General features: G+C 35.9%; 3 protein-coding genes and 1 long non-coding RNA gene across 8 annotated transcripts in view; 3 read left to right on the forward strand and 1 right to left on the reverse strand.

Annotated features, from left to right (window-relative positions):
• The window catches only part of LOC132787655 (acetylcholinesterase), a 35,579-nt gene extending 28,204 nt beyond the window's left edge, over positions 1-7,375 (forward strand). For 4 of the 5 annotated variants that reach the window (XM_060794867.1, XM_060794866.1, XM_060794868.1 and 1 more), the window contains one exon: positions 1-5,559. In XM_060794867.1, coding sequence (XP_060650850.1) covers positions 1-116 — 116 coding nt within the window. In that variant the 3' untranslated portion in view covers positions 117-5,559. Of the gene's footprint in view, positions 5,560-7,286 lie in introns of those variants that run through there. The other variant, XM_060794869.1, reaches the window with a different exon arrangement.
• LOC132787659 (uncharacterized) overlaps positions 3,925-20,048 on the reverse strand; it is a 26,693-nt gene continuing 10,569 nt past the window's right edge. The window contains exons 2-3 of the long non-coding RNA XR_009632568.1: positions 4,071-4,225; positions 3,925-4,010 (exon numbers count right to left, since the gene is read on the reverse strand). This is a non-coding gene — a long non-coding RNA (uncharacterized LOC132787659). The remainder of the gene's footprint in view (positions 4,011-4,070; positions 4,226-20,048) is intronic.
• Positions 9,780-10,756, forward strand: LOC132785454 (chaperone protein DnaJ). Its single transcript, XM_060791562.1, has one exon. The coding sequence runs from the start codon at positions 9,944-9,946 to the stop codon at positions 10,631-10,633; it is 690 nt and encodes a 229-aa protein (XP_060647545.1). The 5' UTR covers positions 9,780-9,943; the 3' UTR covers positions 10,634-10,756.
• The window catches only part of LOC132787657 (scoloptoxin SSD552), a 6,520-nt gene continuing 2,970 nt past the window's right edge, over positions 16,499-20,048 (forward strand). Inside the window, 1 exon segment of the mRNA XM_060794870.1 lies at positions 16,499-16,938. Within this exon segment, the coding sequence (XP_060650853.1) occupies positions 16,851-16,938 (88 nt within the window). The 5' untranslated portion in view covers positions 16,499-16,850.

The following is a 20,048-nucleotide window of genomic DNA, read 5'->3' on the forward strand; positions in this document are numbered from 1 at the left end:
GTTCGGACTGCAATGGTGATTCGGGTAGTGCTTCCATATCTCCCAGAGTGCAGCTATTGGGACTTGGACTTGTGATCTACATGTGCGCCGCGCTAAGGATCAGAGGAGTTTTCTAAAAGAAAATGTCTGGCAGTTTAAGCACAGCACATTAACAAGGCACTCAGCACACCCTATAAAATAAAAGCGCAAAAAGAGAAACCCTTATATTATAATATTTAGATTGTCAAGTGGAAAATTGTCGTATGTAAAACGTAGCAAACAGAAATTGTGGAAAGCCATTAAAGTTTTTGAGAATTTGAGCCAAACTTTTTGTATTTTGGCCACAGCTGAACATTTGTAAATGAATTTAGTGTTGCATGCATCCGCACAAAAGGCAGTACGAGTAGGATATTGTAGTTGTATTTGGTTAGACTTAAAACTTGCATCGAGAGGACAGTAAGTAGCAAGTAAGTAGGCAGCAGGACGTGAATATGATGATACTCATGATGATGACTCTGAATCCTTGCACGCGGCTTGCTACACATATCAAAGAGAAATTTTTGCTGACTTTGGCGGCATCTCAATGTACACCGGAAGGTATCCAGTGTACTTGTTTTATTTACACACAACCACACATGCAAAACCTATAAACACACACACCCCCACACATACATACATTAGCCACAACAAAATGACACTTTTGTAGAATGCCGCAAATTTGTTTCATTTGTATGAAATTGGCCAACAAACCAGGCCCAATAAAAATAAAAAAACGAAATCAATCAACAGAAATGATAATGATTTTGATAAAACGTTAAAGTTTGTCATGCCAGCAGAGGGCATTCAAAATTTTAAATCTCGCTCAGACAACAATTTAAAAACGTACTGCTCCCATTGCAAGTAGTATTTTGCCAGCTGGCATGGGTCCAAGTCTATATCCAGACTGCCCTCCCATATTTTGGAAGTCGAGTTAAATGATTTTGATTTTAAAGAACCCTTATGAAACTTGGCCAGATTGCATTGGTTTCATATTTATGTTGGGATATTCATCATTTGGAATACACAAACAAACAAATAAAAAATTGGTTAAAACGATGCTTTATTTTTTGCTCGCACAAGAAATTTTAACCACAATGTTCTTATGACAAACAAGCGAAAATTTGGTAAACACAAAACAAATTGTATTGTTGAAAGCATGTGACAGTTTTATTGAGCACAGCCCAAGAAAAAAAATTACAAATTTTATAACGAAAAAGGTCCGAGAACTTGTAACTTGTAGAATCGGTCAGAAAAAGAAGTTTGTAGAAAACCTAATGAAACATTTAAATGGCAAAACATATCAGTATATATTATATAAACATATATATACAATAAAAGTAATACATCTATATATAGTATATAGTATATATATATGTACATGTATTATTGTATTTGTACTAAACGTTTTACAAATTGGCTTAGTGACAACAAAAAAAAAAAAAAAAGACGAATAAGAAAATAACTAAAAGTTTTATACACATAGCAAATTGGAACCAGAAAAAAATATAAATATAAAAATTAAGAATAAAAAAAAAACACAAAAACCAAAATGATAAAAAAGTGCTGTATATTAAAGTTTGGTATGTCTATATCTATAAATAAATATTCGAAATATATAAATGAAATGGAAATCATAAAATTAAATGAAATAATAAATATGTATAATCTAATAATTGTCAAACTGAAATAAATACATTTAGTTCCGTGTACGTAAGAAGCGGATTAATTGAGAGCAACTCGTAATTAGAATCATAATTTTAAGGGCATATCAGTACTCAAATGTACTCTCAAATCCAACAACTACTCGTATGCATTGATGGCGAACATTTTCGGAATTAATGATCGCAAGCAACACTGATATAAACTAAGTTATTTTTATTAACAATTATTGTAATGAAACACTCATTATTATAACACACACACAGTCAACAAACAACACACACAGATACTGATAAAGGTAAAAGTATTGGACTTATAAAGAACAAACGACGAACAATTAATTCATACATCAATAAGAGGAACAGTAACTGTTTCTCACATTTACGAGAACATAACATTAACATAATTAATAACTATTTGCGCAACAAATGAAAATTAATAAGTAAATCAATTACGATTAAATATTTTATTGTTTTAATTGTAAGTACATATGTATGTAATGTGGTCAAGCCTATTTGAGCGATGTTCGCTTTCAACTGTAGCAATTAGGGAAAATTCAATGTGAAGTCTAAACAAGAAATTATAAACAAGTACTAATACTAATACTAATACTAATACTAATACTAATACTAATACTAATGCTAAACAAAAATAAATATATAATACTAATGCTAATACTGATACTACTACCTAGGACTCTAATAACAATATAATAACTATACTAGGTTGGCTTAACAATGGAAATGCTGGCACTACAAAAATGGACATTTCTCTGGTAATGTCTGTTGGAGCTATGTTAATGCTCTTGTCGAACCAACCTGCCAAAAGCTGGACTCACATTTAGTATAAGCTTGCAAAACTATTCTGTTATCTTCTGACACTACTAGAACACCAAAGATAAGCAACGATAGAAAAGCTCACTTATGAACTCCATGAAGAATACTTATTAATAAAAAAATTCATTAATAGTTATCGTAAGTAATTCAAACATTGCCCTACAAAAATCTATGATTATACACATTGACAAGATTTAGACAAGCTATATCATATTGAGGGGAGCGCATACTCGTATTTAACAAAAAATTAATTAATGGCAAAAACCGTAATAAGAACTCATTCCTAATTTATAAATTATCAATCGATTCAATTACTTTTTAAAAACGTTTTGATGAAAATGTAAAACTTAAACGATTTTTAAGTATATGTGAACATTTATATTTTTATACCATGCAAGGCAAGCCGCAATGATGACAACTGCATAAAAATACTTATATAAAAACAAAAACAAATCAAGTGTATAACATTAACATTTTTTACTGCGTATTGAGAACAATGTGTGGCAAGAGTTGAATATATACAAACTAACTTGTTGACTCAAAAAATATTAGCTTTAAACGATTAAAGAAGGTCCCATTTCTCCTCCTGTTCAAAATCATTCATCACCTCATCACTCCCTCAATTCCTTTTCCCTTAGAACATTTATCACGATAATTCACAATCTTTGCTAAATATTTCAATATTAATTAATGCAAGACTTGCGTTTCAATGGTATTCACTCCAAGCTAAGTGATCTTGTCGAGGGTTCTCTGGATTTGGAAAATCTTTTGTACTAAGTGAATGTTTAACTTAAAGTCACACTCCAAGCTCTTACTTTATAATAAAGGCCAATGAATTGGTAAACCTCCAATACCAAGGACTTGGCATTGCTGGAAGTGTGGACTTGGTCTACATTCATAAGGTACATAGATTTTAGGTATATGAAATTAAGGAATTTACTGTGTATTTACGCCTTTTGCCTTTTGAAATATAAGTAAAGAATTTTAATGCGAGTATTTTACTATTAACATACATATCTATGCAATTTATTTTTGTGTCTTCTATATATATATTTATTTTTTAACATTTATTTTCTTAAGTTTTAACATTTTCATTGATTCCCCCTTCTGAGAAATATATTTTGTCATTTTGCATGGTTTTCGGCTCAAGCCAAAGAATTGACAATATAATATTTCGCCTTAGAAGCAAAAGAGATAACGAAAGAGAGACAAATTCCAAGTGTTATGCTTATAGATCTAAATTTTTATATACACACACATACATACATATATGCACACTCATTCGATTGCATCTTATTTGGTAAACTGAAAGCAGAAAAATATAAATAAATAAATACTTACACACGAATACGAATACAAACACAAACACATAATATGATTTAGAAAAATTCGATTTTCTGTTGCCGTTCTTCCAAGCGTCTAAAAAACAAAAAAAAAACCAGTTCATAGAGAAGAGCACTCCAAATATCCACAGTGTGCTTTTGATATTGTAGTCTGCTATTTGTAAAAGAATTTATATATACAGTATAGTGCTAATAGATACTTATACATACTTACATATGATAATTATGCAAATAATCGAAATATGCTGTTTACATTCCGAAACTCCACGACACTTCATAGAAACTAATTACTCGTGTACACCACCCCCAATCTCCCTTAAGCGAGTTCCGACTTGAATTAGTTAAGCAGTTAAGCGAATCTATAGGAAACTTAATAAAAACAAAACCAATTAAAGTATAAATCAGTATTTAGGTTGTTGAAGATTTTAGGTTTTCCTTTTGTGTAATACGAATATCACACAAATACAAATACAAATACAATGTTAATTTTTCAGTTCGTTGTGTATTAAGAAACGTTACTAATTATATCAGCTACGACATCTGATAATAATAAAATCGCAGTTCTAGATGGTAGACGTCAAGTGTACAATGAATGTTAAATGTTGATTGCGATCAATGCAGAATTACTCATAAAAAAATGTTTTTGAAATAAAAAATAATTAAAATAAAATAAATGATTGAAAATACCACACAAAATACCACACAATGTTAAAAGCCAAGCACAGGAATGCATTTGAAGTTTAAACATACAAAATACTTATAACAGAACAATACTGCATACATACATATATATGATTCACATATAACACGAGTAATATTTACCATAAAGTACTAAGATCAATAAGTTTAAAGATAAATCTCAAAGTATAAAAATGAATAATGATAAAAGAAAAACCACAAAAAAAGAATAAAAAAAAAAAAAACAAAGGATTACTTAAAGTATGAAAACGTATGTTTGGTCAAGTTTGAGCACGGTTTTTTTAAAAGTGTAAAAATCAAATACATATCAATATATGGCCTATTATTTATTTAGTTTTATTACAATTATTATTATTGAGAATTGTGAAAATGATTGAAAACTAAGAAATCGATTAATAATAATACTTAGCTGCAAATTTAAGGCTCTGATTTATGACTTTTTAAGTAGGCAATTTGTAAAAATGAAACAACTAATTGGAGACACAACAATTCAAATGTACGAATAACTGTAACATTTGACAGTCTGTTAACAATTGCGTTGATAAACAGTAAACAAAATATAACAAAATCCAAAAAAAAAAACAAAACAAAAACAAATTGTGGTTAAATATGTGTTCTTACTTGTTAGTGGTAATAAAAGCCAAAACAAAACAAAAGTAAACAAAAACAATGAGAATAAAAAAAATATATTAATAATCTTTAATGCAAAAAAATAACTATGTTGTGTCAACATTCACGACTTAAAAAACTGTAGCTTTTAATCATGCCAAGCATTTCGATATGATTTTTAATTATATTATGCAAATATTTTCGAGTCTACTCTTGGGTTTCATCGGTCCAACAAACTAACAAACAAACAATTAATCTTGCATTGAAGTTAGCTTCTTTTGCCAGTAGTTGCCACTGAAAAGATAATAACAAAAGTATTTATTTCTATATCTATTGCAATGAATAACACTTAAACATTTACGTGGATGAACCCCCTCTCTAAAGTCACCATAAAACAAATAAGCAACAAAAAAGAACTATGAAATATGAACGATAATCTACACAAAAAAAAGGAAAAAACCAATCAACTTAAATTTTAGATAAAAATCAAACGAATAAATTAGAAGAATTACATACTTACATAGTATACATATATATGTACACATCTACAGATATTATATATGGCAGCTCCAATATAGTTTCGAGTATCTTTTGTGAGGCGCTTTAGTGTTCAGCAAAATTGTATTTGTAAGTTAAGAACGTTATGAAATGCATTTGTTTATGTGTCTATAGTCGAACGATGAAATTATAATTATAATTATTATTGTCGCAGAGATTACTTTAAATTTAATGGGAATAACAAAGACATACTTATTATATACAGGCACACTACCACTCAAACACAAACACACACACACAGAGATACACTCAAGAAAATAAGCATAATAAATGTGTTAAGGTATAAACAATGTATACACAAATTACACACATAAATACATATAGAAAATTATGTCATGAGCATACAAAAAGTAGGGATCATTTTACTGAATATATTCATATATACATATATACTATATATATATACATATATATGTACTATATGTAATCTAAAATAAATTTAAACAAAACACAAGCTCTGAAAAAAAAACCGAAAAAATAGTAAAGACACAAAATAAACCAATCATGAAAAATTGCTAAATTAAATACGATTTGCTATAATTCAAGGAATAAATCAACAAAACAAAAAGAAAGAGAACTACCAAGAAAACTGTAAACAATTAAAAGTAAATTTAAAAAATGAACAAAATCTAAGTGAAATTATATTATACGAAATATATTGTATATCGAAAACAAGATGAATATAAGTCAAATAAAACTTATGTATCATGTATTAAACAAAACAATTGATGTCTCATTCCAGTATGCCCCGTCGTCAGATCTTCATATTACTTTGTAACATAAAGCTTGAATTTTTAGGTATTCAGTATTCTATTCGAGTCGATGGTAGCTGCTCATTTGAATGGTATGCAATATGCAATAATGCAGTATTCATTAATTACTCATAATTCTCGAACTCACCGCTTTACAGGAAGCTCTCTCAGGCCAGACGACTGACAGGTTGAATAGCTTAGTTTATTGGCTGCTAATTACAAAACACTGCAACTTTACATGAAATCAATAAATGCTGAAATGATAAACACCAAATAAAATCGTTTATTTATGGTTGACTTAGGAGCATTTGTGAAGCGTTGAATATTTCATTTAATATGCACATTAATTTATGTGTATTCAGCTTCCGTATGCGCGGACTGCATTCACGAACTCGTAAGCCCCAATTAATCAAGAGACTTTAAAATGGAAAGCCGCATTTAAGCAGCTACATCAGGTATCCTTTTGTCTGGCGGCAATTCAAAGTCAACCAGGACATTTGTCAATTTGTCTCTTTTGGCCAAGTGCGGACTTTTACAGTTTGCAATTTCGTTAGTCGTAATACTCGTAAAACCTGGAAAGGCTTTGCGCAAAGTTAAAGTCGTGCGATGGGTTAATAGATGCATTTTCATTAGGGGTGGTTGTATGGCGGCTCTGTGAATGTAAATGTAAATTACTTGGGATTGCAGTCGTCGGCATTGCTGGTTGACTGGTTGGCTGAGTGGTCGGCTTTCGTTTTATTTTAGCACATAAAAGAGCTTAATCCCGGGCATATCTAATAAAGTTTATATTCTATCTTCTCTCTCTTTTGCAGCATTTGCGCAGCAAATAACCCACGTGGCCGCATCGGCGTTTGTTTATCTGAAAACCTGGCTCATCAGCGGCTAAATGAAGCGAAGCGTCACCTGCAAGCCTCATAATAATAATTTTCAACTAAAGTAAAGTGCACATTAAGTGTCCATAGAACACTTCCAAAGCAAACAAAAGCAAAACAAAACACTTCCAAGCTAAGCAACACAAAGTCTGAATTCGAGAATAGTAGGTAACTTGAGCAGTTCGAACCTGAGATACAAACTGGTACCTTGACAGGATGTGGCCAATTGCCAATTAAATTGGCAAGGACAATAAACAGCAGGGCTATAGGCTATATATAGGCTATAATATCTGGATAATTGCGACATTCAATGTGCTAAGTATGCTAAGCAGTATAATCGAATTTAAGAACGCGGACTCGTATTCTTGGGTCGACTTGAGTCTGATTGAGTTGAGAGCAGAGTGCTGGACACCCTCACAACAAGAAACGAATCATACCTTAAAACAAAAACTAAATACATAATTAAACGAATTAAACACTATGTGGCTCACTGTAATACATTATATAACATAAATATATTCTTCATTAAAGCAATAATTCTCATCAAGATTAACAGCAATTTGTGGAATTAATGAACAGAAATGACCAAAATTGTAGAATTTCCGTTTCTAGCCAGTCCCACTCTCTTTTTAATTGAATCTAAAGTTAATCTGACGATCAAATAAGTTTGGTTTTGATGTATTTACACGCGAAAGGCTGCACAAGAGTAGCCTTCAACTTGACACATGAATAATTTAAGCTGTTTAAAGACCAAGCAAATCGAATCGATAAGCCATAGTCGGAGTCACAGTCATAGCCATAGACTGAGACAGAGTCATTGCTAAGCACCGTTCTGTGCTCGCATGTCCATTGACCCAACATTGAAAAAAATATATAAATAAAATGACAGCCAGACAAACCGTCAGCAGTCTCATAATATCGCGATGCAGAAAACTTTTAGCCAAATCAAATAAAAAACAAAAAATAAAACCGAAATCTGAAATAAAAATAATAAAGATAAAAACTCGCAGTCGGGGTAGGAGCTAAATCTTATTTTTATTTACTTAGACAAATGAGCCAGCATTCGGCGTTCGATGTTCACTGTTCGACGGAGACAACCAGTCACCAGTTGTCGTATTTCTTCGGATCGGATTCGCATTTAAAAAAAAAAAAAATCAGCCACTTCTATACTAGAACCTGTTTCCAATTATTGTTTCTTATTTGTGCTTGTTTTTGCATTTTAGTCAAAGCTTTCGCTCCCTCTCAGTCACATCCATTTGCCATTGACTGCTGACTGTCGCTTTTGGGTTGCAACTGGGTCTGGGCTACGACTCTGGCAGTGGGTTTCAGTTTGGGGTTTGAGTTTGGGTTTTGAGTTTTGAGGCTGGCACTAAATCTGGGAGACTGTTCAATATTTAAATGCCAACTTTTTGTTCGTTCCCTGGTATTGGTGATTTTTTGAAGTTTTTAGTATCAATTAACATATTGGATATGACCAGGTGATGTTTTATGGCAGCAATCGCACAGTGGTGCCAAGCTGCCAAGTGAGACCGGCTACTTCAACCAGTGCCACAGTGAGGTGTCAAATGTGCCACGCTACAGAGAATCAGCGCTTAACTCTTACTTAATTAGCAGTCACAACTGAGGGCTAAATTACGTCTTTTCTAGCGAATAATAAATCGAAATATCTTTATTTAAGATTCCACTTATGGTCGTACTAATGCTTTCGATTTATGAATGAGCAACAATTTGATTGCCAGCAGATAGATTGTCAACACGAATATAATGAGTAATTTGATAATTTTATTCTGTGGCTAAACCCAAACACAATTCTCTCGCTTGTGTAAATAACTATTAGAAAGGCATTCGAGATTCGCAAGAAATGGACAATAGTTTGGGCGCAAATTGTCAATAAAAATTTAATAATATTTTGCGTAAATATTGTGTTGTTATTACGAACGAATTTTGTTGACTGATGCTATCTTTGAGAAAACGAAGTTCAATGGAATTGTTTTGTCTGAATGAGCAATGACGTCGGGCCACGCCAAGCTGTGTGGTGTCTCCCCCACGCGTCGTCATATATTTGTTTCTGGGTCAATATTAACGTTAATAGGCTCTATTTTGAGGTGACTATATGGGGCTGTGGGTCTAACCAAATACAGAGCAGAATTATAGAGCTCGATTCATTGCCAAGTTCGTTGGCACTTTGACTAAGGTCACGAATACGATGAATATTGGGCCAACAAATAGATCTTGGCCATGCAGCTGCAGATTATGCCCCAGGGTCGATCTTTTGTCATTTTCGGGTGTTGACAAAAATCGTTTGTTGCCCCTTCAAGTTGGCTTTGCCCGGCCCTGTAGATAAATGTGACATGAATCACATTAATGACATTGCTTTAGATAAAACCACTTAATGAATTCTATTTACAGTTTAAAATGTCATTTTGTTTTCTTTTGTGGTTTGCTCCATTTTTCAAAAGGACTTTAATTTATTTTAACATTTTTTATCGAGACAGCAAAATCTGTCAATTTTTATTAGTACTGACAATAACAAAATTTTTGTTAATCCTTTTTTAACGATCTCTAAAATTTCTTTTGGCTAACTAAATTAATTTAGTATGATTACCCACACTCGCAGAAACTTCTTGGCGTCATTTCGCTATATTTCGCATCACTCTAGACCACGCTATCCGATTTTGAATTCCAGAAAGAATTATTATGATGTGCTCAATGTGCCCATAAATAGCAGCATTGCGGAAATCAAACAAGCCTACATAAAGCTATCGAAAAAGTATCATCCCGATGGTAATAGTTCGACTAGGAATTCTGGAGAGTTTGTTAAAGTCTGCGAGGCTTATAAAGTGCTCTACAAGCGCGCATCGCGTCAGAGTTACGATGATCGCTTAAGATCGCAATTTTATATGGTCCCACCCATGGATGTAAGCTTTACTAGCAAGAATGTGCACAACTCTTGGAAGAAGTACCAGGCATCTATGCGGAGCAAGCAGTTTGGACGCAATCTCCCCAATTTTCATGGATCCAGCATCTTTCAGAAAAAGCTACGGGCAATCAAGAATAATTCTTCAATAACAGTAATTCCACGAATAGTTCCTGACAACCTGGGAGGAGATGCTCACGATGTTCGCATCTCGTATCCCTTCAATAGTTCGGATTATAAGTGGAATTTGAAATTCATTTATTATTTGACGGGATTTAGCATAATTGGGGCACTTCTTGTTACTAATTGCATTAAAAAACGTAAACGTCACTCAGAAATTCTTTCTTATAACGCTTTTGTTGAGATATAATCTGTGTGCATGTCAATTATGAAGTCTGCTCAAAATTCGAAATTTAATTTTTATCTATTTTATGACTATTGATACACGACACCATAAGGACGATTGCCAATAAAAATCATAAATGTTGACGAATTGAAACGCCTTTTATTTGGCATTGAGCCTGTTCGCTCTTGCTGAGGTGGCACAACAATGGATTAACAGGTTTCGGTTTCTGAGACAACTTGTAGTTCAGTTCATTTCGGTTCACAGCGGCAGCTATTAAATAAAAAAAAGCAACAACTATGAAATTTAGCACAATTTGTCTTGGCGTTGCCCTTATCAACTATGATAATAAGTTTGTCACGAGATTTATGAAACATTTTAAAAACTTTTTGCGAGAGTTTGCAGTGGTCTGTGGAATATTTTCTGCAGACTATATATACTATGTGCAATTAGGAAACAGATTATTTCAGTTGATAGTTATAATAACTAGAATTTTATTTCCATATGTCTCTTTTAAAGTTAATTACAATTAAAAATTATTAAAGCACAGTCCAACATCCCTAAAGTGAACTTTACTAATAAAAAGCAGCAAGCGTATGTAGACTTCGGCGTATAGTTGTTAGGACTTCTTTTCCATATTATGATTTCATATCTATATAATGCGATCGGATCGTTTCTGCTGGAACTTCCGCGGAGATTAGACGAAGCGTGACCTTTCACAGAAGCTTGTAAGTATGTGTATGTGTGTATCCAACGAACAATCAGTTAGATGGAAGCGTAGAGATAATAAATAGATATATATTTAGCTTAAATAGTATGTTGTGTTATTATCATGATATTAAATGGATCGCACAGTGGCAGCCGCTATTTCAAACGGACAGTTTCAAGGCGAGCAACTCCCAAGCGTGTCGGCTATCAATAGATGTTTTGGCCCCTCTTTGGGAAGAAGCTGCCGACCAGGTTCGTCAGAGACCCCAGACCACCAGCGGTCAGTGGAGACCGTTAGTCAGGCGGCAATAATAGTTTGTTAATTTGTGTATTGTATGTATGTATTTATTATTATTATTTTGTTAGATGTTGTTTACGAGTATTTTGCTAGTATTATTTGTTTGTCTTTTCCGGCTGACAGCAGTTGATAAATTACGCGTAGTGTTTGCTTTGATTAAGTTGTTCAGCCTGTTGCACGAATACCAGTTCGTTTCTGGAATGCCACACCAAGGCAGGCTGTTCAAATACGTAGATACACAGATACAGAGATACAGATGATTCAGTTGATACAGATATAGCAATATTGCGAATCCCAAATGCCACATAAATCAATATTTCTCATCGAATTCAATGTCTCTGATCTCGCATTGGCACATGCGCAGCGGTGCGGCGCGATAAAGAGCGTTGAAATTATGTTCTGTCGCCTGTCGCACCACTAAATAAATACATACTGTGAACTCAGCCATAATGAAGCCTACTACATGTATATAATCGTATAAAAACTCAACCAAAATCAGCACGTCGAGGCGTAAAAAACGAAGCAGAAATAACCACAAATACAACAGCAACAAGACGACAACAAAATACATGAAACATGAAAAAATGGCTCAAAATTTATTGAACGCTGACGGCTTTTTAATGAAAATCACTGGCTACCAAAAGTGAATTAATGAAGGTGTGTGCGTGTGAATATGCGAATTTGTGCTTGTGTGTGCACATGTGTCGACGATGTACAAGTTCTCTGTCGATCCGATATTGATATTGTTTTTTGGTTTTTGGTTCTTGGTTTCTGTGCCGGCAGAAGTTCAAAAACAGCAAATCGAAGACAAACACAGTCACAGCTCTCATATCTGGCAAATCAGTATGCTAACTATATATCGGTTTTGTCCGGTGTGTGAGGATGCGTGTGTTTGTGCACATGTCATGCGCGCAGATTGATCAGCATATGTTATGAATTAATTTAGCATAAGAATCAAAACGTTTCTCTAATGAAAATTGCTTTGCTTTATGGCCGTTTTATTCATTCATCGATTCAAACATGTTCGACATGGCTTATTTGCTTATTTTGATATTTTGTCATTTTGTTTGTATTTTGTTTTCTTAGCGCTGAGCTCTTCTTTCCATATTTAATCTCTCTAAACACTTGGCAAGTGTGAGGCAGCCCAGTTAAATTCGATTTTTATTGCACAGGCTTGGCTATTTATAACAGCGTATTCATTTCGATTCCATATTAATATTCAATATATGTGCTCCTACCCTACATGCAGACAGTTTTGGATTCCAATTGAGATTCGGAAACAGACTCAGATTCAGATTCAGATTCAACTGTCTCAATTTGTTAATGGGAAACTCTCACGCGCTATAACAACGGCAACAACTTCATCATAAGCGCAAACTGTATGACATTTTAATTATGTTGCTGTCAAATTGTTGTTGCGATGGCAGCGGCAGCGGCAGCAGCAGCAGCAGCGGCTGCGACGCAGACTGAGGCAGCGACTGCGACTGTGACTGCGACGAGTTTCAATTGTAATTAATAATATTTAATAACAGTCGTTGGCATCGCTGCCGTCAAGTGCAAAGATTGAAATGTTATGGAAATGTTTTGTCATCGCATGAAATGGAGATGAGTCGCAGTCTCATTGGCTTCGCATTCGCATTGTAAACTGTGACTGACAGTTAACGTGATTACTTAAGTGACTGCTAGATTATATTTATTTGATATACTGTATTAAACAGACAGGCCCTCTAAACATTATTTATGATTTGAGACTATAAATTAAATATTTGAAAAGTTCGGGTTTCCTTCAGCTTTTGGGTATCTCCCAAATTGAATATTCTCAAGTATGTGAGTCAGTCAACTATACGCTAAAGTTTTTTATTTACACTCTGTGGATGCTGTGCTGCTCATCTCTGAAATGAAAACAAGCAGCTTAAGTGGGTGGGTCAGCTGTGTGCATTTGTTGGAAGATTGATGGCGCCGGAAGCGCATTGGCAGCGAAGCAGCGAGGATGCGATGTCGCTTTGAGTGACACTGATGTGGCCACTTGCAGTGCCCACGCCCGGCAACGACCAACACCCTCGCCTATAGATCAACTGGCAGTGCAATGCAATCATTGATAAATGACAATATTATAGTTCCGCAAACCGAAGTGCGCAAATATTTTGCACTTATGAACTGTCTGATTAGAGAAATTATCAGCGGGCGACCCTGATGCTTAGTTATTGTAACATCAAATGGAAATGTTGTGTTCTTCTTGACCTTAAAGATACTTATAAATAAAGTATTTCAGTACGAATGAAAACTGGGGCTTGACTTGGTTTGAAAACTGAGTCAGTTAGCAGGAATTGTGTGATATGTTTTTACTGAAACTGGGTCGGATGAGTCATTTGACATTAGCCAGACAATTTCCGTAACTTTCAGAAACATCGATTATAAATGGATGTGGAATATGAGTATCTTGACAGGATTGTGTTGTAAACAAGTTTTTGCAGTGTTGCTTCCGTTACTTAAGACACATGTAGCAACTAAACAGAACAAACGAATATGCGAATGAATGAATGAATGCCAGAGTGTTGAGTGAATATTGGTGGGTGGCAACTGAATACGACATGAACAGCAACAGCACGCGTAGCTCAACAAAGACATTAAATTGAGTCATAAAACAGAACAAAGCAAACAACAAAAGCAACAGCAACAGTAACAGTAACGATAACAGGCAGATGCCGAGTTAAATGAGGTGCTGTTATTTTATTTTGTTTTCTTGGTTTTTTGCTTGCTTAACATGCGAAAAAATGTACGCACTCTACACACTCAGATACTCAGTTGCAGATACGGACGCAACTATAGATACAAATGTAGCCGCAGATAGTGAAGACACAGACACAAATGCAAAAAAACACTCAGAATCGAATGGCATCGAATGATGTCTTGGGGTGGGAGCGGTAATGTTGACGGCGGCCACATACACAACATAGTGCTTGGTCAGTTGAGACCGGACAGGCGCCGGCAACGAAGGCCAATAATGTTTGTTTAAATTTCAGTTTGCGATTGTGTGAGTGTCGAACACATATTGCTTAAGCGCAAATAAAACGTAATGAAGTGGATGGTTAAGTAGGAAATGTAAACTAGCATTCAAAAACAACAAGAAGCAACAGCCAAAACAACTTGCAAAAATAAAAACAGCGAAAAACCCAACGAACGAACGCACAGTAACAACAGCAACAACAACACCGACAACTAAATGTACTAAACTCATCGTACAATATGTTGTGTGTGCGATGTGAGGCAAAAGAACAGTCAACGCTCATACATATGTTCATTTCATATTTTTGTAAAGCATAATTTTTAATATTTATGTAGTTTTTATGAAATAAAATAAATCAGCAGTGCAGCTGAGACGTCATTGGGTGCAACTCCAGCTCCATCTCCGTCCGTCTACAATGCGTTGCCCCTTGACTTGAGGGTCTCTCGCTCTGCTGATCACAATCCAAACGTCATGTGTGGCATTCGCGTTGTAAGGACTCTCAGTCAAACCAGTTGCTTGTTGCCAGTGGCCAAGAAGATCTGCCTCTGGGTCTGGGTCTGAGCCTGAGTCTGAGTCTGGGTTTGGGTATCGCTCTGTATTTTGTGCTCTGGAAGCGCATTGCCGGCGCAATCGTTTGTACTTGTTAATGGCTTTGTACGCGTAATTATTTTGGCAAGAAGCCGTGTCGCGTTCGCGTCCCGATCACAGCCCGGTGCGAAAATAAGCAAAGCGGAAACGCGAACCTGGTCCAATTTTACGAGTACTCGTATCTGTATTTTGTACCAACGAATATGTGTACCGCTTGTTGTAGTACAACTCACTATATAGCCTGTGGCCACTTTATCTGCTGGCTCGCTGGTGAAAGGCTCAATTGGGATTTGTTCTGGCGCGTTCAAGTTTTCATTATTCATTATTCGTTTTTTTGTCGTTATTTTTTTTGTTTTATATTTAATTGGGTGTTTTTATTGGCTTTTAATGATACGCGAAATGATCGAAGCTCCTGGCCGCAGGCCATACGCATACGCTGTGCCCCTTTAAGTTTTCTCAGCGCTACCCAATACCACGCCCCATATCCAGGCAGGCACAAGTGATTGTTGCCCAAACTAGGCAGCTGCAGTGTCTTGATCAATATGAAGTTCAATCAATGTCTTTGCCTTGCAATTATCAAAGAACACAATCATTTCCAGCCCGCGGGCAGCAGCAGCAGGAACAGCAACAGCGACAGCATCATAATATTATAATATACTCGTATGCAGTTTCATTAATTAATTTAATTTATGTTATAACACAATGGAGATTTAAAGTCAATTTGGCAAACTAGCTTTCACTAGCTGTAAAATTGTTAAACTGCCATCTCAAGCTGGCAACATTACTTAGCAACATTTTATGTTAACAGAATGTTGCGGAATTTAACATTAACCAAATGTTATGCTCATTTTTCGACGACAGCTTACACATATTTAAACTCTATGCCAAATAAAAGATTAATGAGGAGGGTTCATATACATAATCTCAGACAATTGACTTGTCAATGATTTTGGCGTTCACAAAAAATATTCGAGAGGAGTGGTAAAAGTACTGACTAACGTAACGCTTCAGCAGAATTTTGCCAGCCAGCTGATTGCCGGCTCTGCGAACTGCGAGCTGCGTGCTCACCAACTCACCTGCTCACCTGCTCGCTCTCACCTGAGTGCCGGCGACAGGTTGATCAGCAGCTTCTTTGCGGCGACTGTGTGGCTCTGTTATCGGCTACTGCCGCTGCTGTCGCTGCCGCTGCCACCGTCTCTGCCACTGCCACTGCCGCGGCTGTTGGCGTTGGTATTGGTATTGGTGGCGATGTTGCTGCTGGTTCTCGTATATAAGCGAACGCGTCGACCAGCGTCCAATCAAACAGACGACGCCTTCAAGTCTAGCTGCACGCACGAGAGTGGAGTTGGAGTCGTCGGCAAATTTCGTGGCGTTTTTTTCGGTTTTTGGACATTATTTTTGAAAGCCTCTTCCGCAACCCTCAAAACTGGTGATTCGCTTTAAGCCATCTCAAATTGTGGCAAACAAAATTTCAATTCTATTTAAATTACATCAAAAAGTGTCTGAATTAAAATATAAAGCTGTCGTTTATGAAAAGCTTATATTTCAACAAAAAATAAGTGTTTAACAAAGTGAAAAGTTTAACACAAAAGTGATAACAAAAAATTATTAATTGCTAACAAAAATTAAATATAATAATCAACATGATGATGCAGCAAAGTGTATTACTTCCTCTGGCCATCATGCTCATCTCCTGTGGAGTGGCATTCGCATGCCATGGAAAACTAATCGGTAAGTCCCTCAAAATGCACTCAGCACTCACTTGACCAGCCCCAATTTGAGCTGATTTCCAACGCGATCATCAATTTGTATTCCAAATGGAAGATTTGGGGCATTAAAAAAAATAAAATAAAATATACACTGCCTACATGGCATGCATAAATAGTTCGCCACCAATTAAAGCATTTTATTTTGCAATTTGGCTGATTCTTCTTTTTGTAGGTTTTGCATTTGTTTTCGGTTAATTTCAGACACGTTTTTGTCATTTGTTTTATGAATGAAATGAAATAAAGTGCGCGATGTTTATGAGTTGTTCGTCTGTAGAATTTTAGCAAATATTTGCCTATACAATGTTTTGTTTAGTTAGTGTTTAGCGAAAGTCACAGCAAAATGCTTATGAGCACCACACACGGCGTCTGTAACTGCGAGGTGTGCTCGAGAACTATGCCAAAAATATATACAAATTCAAATTCAACGTATTCCTGCTTAGCAACTTGGCATATTAACTGACTTCAAAGCAGCTCATTACATAAATTGTATAATTAATTATTAAGAGGGAAGCAGCGAACTAAAGATTCACGAAAACCGGTTCAGATTTCCAGTTTATATAATATTTTAAATATAACGAAAACTAAATATGTATACTATATATAAGCACCCGTTTTCGGTCAAACGGCAAGCTTCCAGGTAATCTAAGGCCAATCAACTCAAAAAAATAAAAAAATAAAAACAAAAACGAGCCTTTCGCAATCAAATATTTGATATAATAATATCATTACCAATTTGCCAAGCATTTAATTAACAAAACAAGTGTATTACAATTAAAAATCACAACAAAACAAGTGTGAAATATTCACTAAATGCTTGTAGGGGCTCATTGAACTGACCTCACTGCGAAGGTAAGATCTTAATCCAATAAATGTACAATAATTGGAATCAAATGAATTGGAGGCGATAGATCACAGATCGCAAAACGCTTGAAAAATTATAATAGCATTTAATTTGATAGCTTTGAGGCTATCGCGGGGCGTGTGCCCCGCTAAATGGATCAACGAAATGGCCAAAACGATTGCTAAGCAATTTTTTAACGCTTTTTGTGTTCTGCACACGTTGGCGCCGAATTTTGTTTTTTCTAACTGACGCAAAATTCCTGTTGTTTTGCTTAAATTGGTAATAATAAAAAGAGTTTTATAGTGCGCGTGTGCGTTTTGATTAATGATTGCTTTTACGCTTGACCGTCAATATATAAAATCCCATGTGTGTGTGTTGGGCGAATAATTTTTAAAGCAATTTCAAACAATGGCACACACGAGCAGCATAATTCCGCGAAATCGATTTCAATAATAATGGCAAATATAAAGTAGAAGTTTTGCTGACAAAATCATACTCAAAAAGCGGGACCCCCATTAGTAATATTTAGCTAGCTACTGGCCGAATATCAGTTTGTGGTCGAATCGTTTTGCTGCGGCATCAATCAAAAGCTTGCCGTGCTAATAATGTAATTAAATATGTAGATGCGCAGGCAACACAACAGCAACAACAACTACTTGAACAACGAACAACACTGGGTGATAATCAGTAAATGATAAATGAAACAAAACATGCTGCGGCCAACATAAAGCATAACTATGAGAATTAACTCGAGCTAAGTGCGTCAGACGGTCTTCTTTTTATGTTCACTCTTTCTGCTTTGTATTTTTTTTGTTTTACTTTTGCTCGCAGACGCTACGTGTTGCAGGTTATAACTTGTAGCAACTTCCCGTTGCAGCTCTCGCATTGATTCAAGGTGAAGTCAACGCCTGGCTCGAGCTGCAGTTAAGCACTTGTTAACATATTGTTGGCATTTGGCTGCAGTCAGTCTGGTCGATCGCTCAGAAGCCCAGAGACAGTATTGCAGCTAGCAGGTTGATATCGCAGCCATTGTGGTGCAAGTTTGTTGCTTAAGTCTTTCGTTTTGTATGTCGAACGTAGAGTGCAAAAGTTGTTGGAAGCTGTTGACGTTGCGTTGTCAACATTATCTTGATCGCCAACATTTGATCACTTCGGCTTTTATTGGCTGAGCTCCGACACAGCTCTGCTAAGAATATGTAAATCGGCCGTGTTGCGGAAACTGATCGACAGCTTTATGCGCAATTTGTCAGAGAAGGTAGTTCGCAAATTTGCATAGCGCCCCCCAATGCAGTGTGTGATTGATGCATATTGACTTAAACAAACTGATAGCCTTACGGCTGGCAGGCTGGCAGTCAGGCAGGCGCATGAGATGTCCGGTGCGTTGATTTACCTACCGGTTTGCCTCAATGCTGCAAACCGATATTTATGTAAATGTACTCGCATGTATATACATATGTGCGACGAGTAGCATAACACTAACACGTCTTTAATTTGACAGCTGCGGTTGAGTTTAAAGCTCGACGGGTTCTGCAAAAGCCGCTCGCTACTCGCTGCTCACTGCTATTTTTAGTCACCGCACTAACCTTGACAAAACACACTCACTAAGTTTTTTAAGCCGCAGCAAACACGATCGGTCGGTGCTATTTCGGCAGCCCGATCTATTGACATCTAGACCCATATTTGTGCGAACACCATTAAAGCGTAGCTGTAAATTTATTTACTTTTTACTCGTTCACTGATCGCGTCAAGTTGTCTGACTGCGTTGACGTCGATTGGAACTCTGCTTCTCTCGATTTCTGTTCCGCAGTCTACGTCGATGCACTTGACCGGCAGAAGCAATGCCATGGCCGAAGCTGGCGTAGACAGTGAAAAGTCCAGAAACGACGACCGCACCCGATTTAAATGCTCTCACGTCTTTGCAGTGCAATCAGCGCCCATCGGTTCAGCTATTATTATAATTATTAAAAATTATTAAGCGCGCGTAATTATTTAAATGAAATGCGGCAGCATAAAGCCGCCACGCCCAGCCAGTGCAGAGCACAACAGAGCTCTGTGCAAGGACCAACGTCACAATGTGGCAGATTCATGATTTTCCCAACTGCCTTTTCATATATTTTACGAAGCTCACGTACACAGGCCGATGGATCGACTAATTAACACCCTGCGGCAGATTCGTATACTGTTTTATATGCCCCGTGATAAGTTAACAATTGTGCGATTCGATAATAAAT

This window comes from Drosophila nasuta, chromosome 2R, assembly GCF_023558535.2.
Source record: "Drosophila nasuta strain 15112-1781.00 chromosome 2R, ASM2355853v1, whole genome shotgun sequence".
Classification (NCBI taxonomy): domain Eukaryota; kingdom Metazoa; phylum Arthropoda; class Insecta; order Diptera; family Drosophilidae; genus Drosophila; species Drosophila nasuta.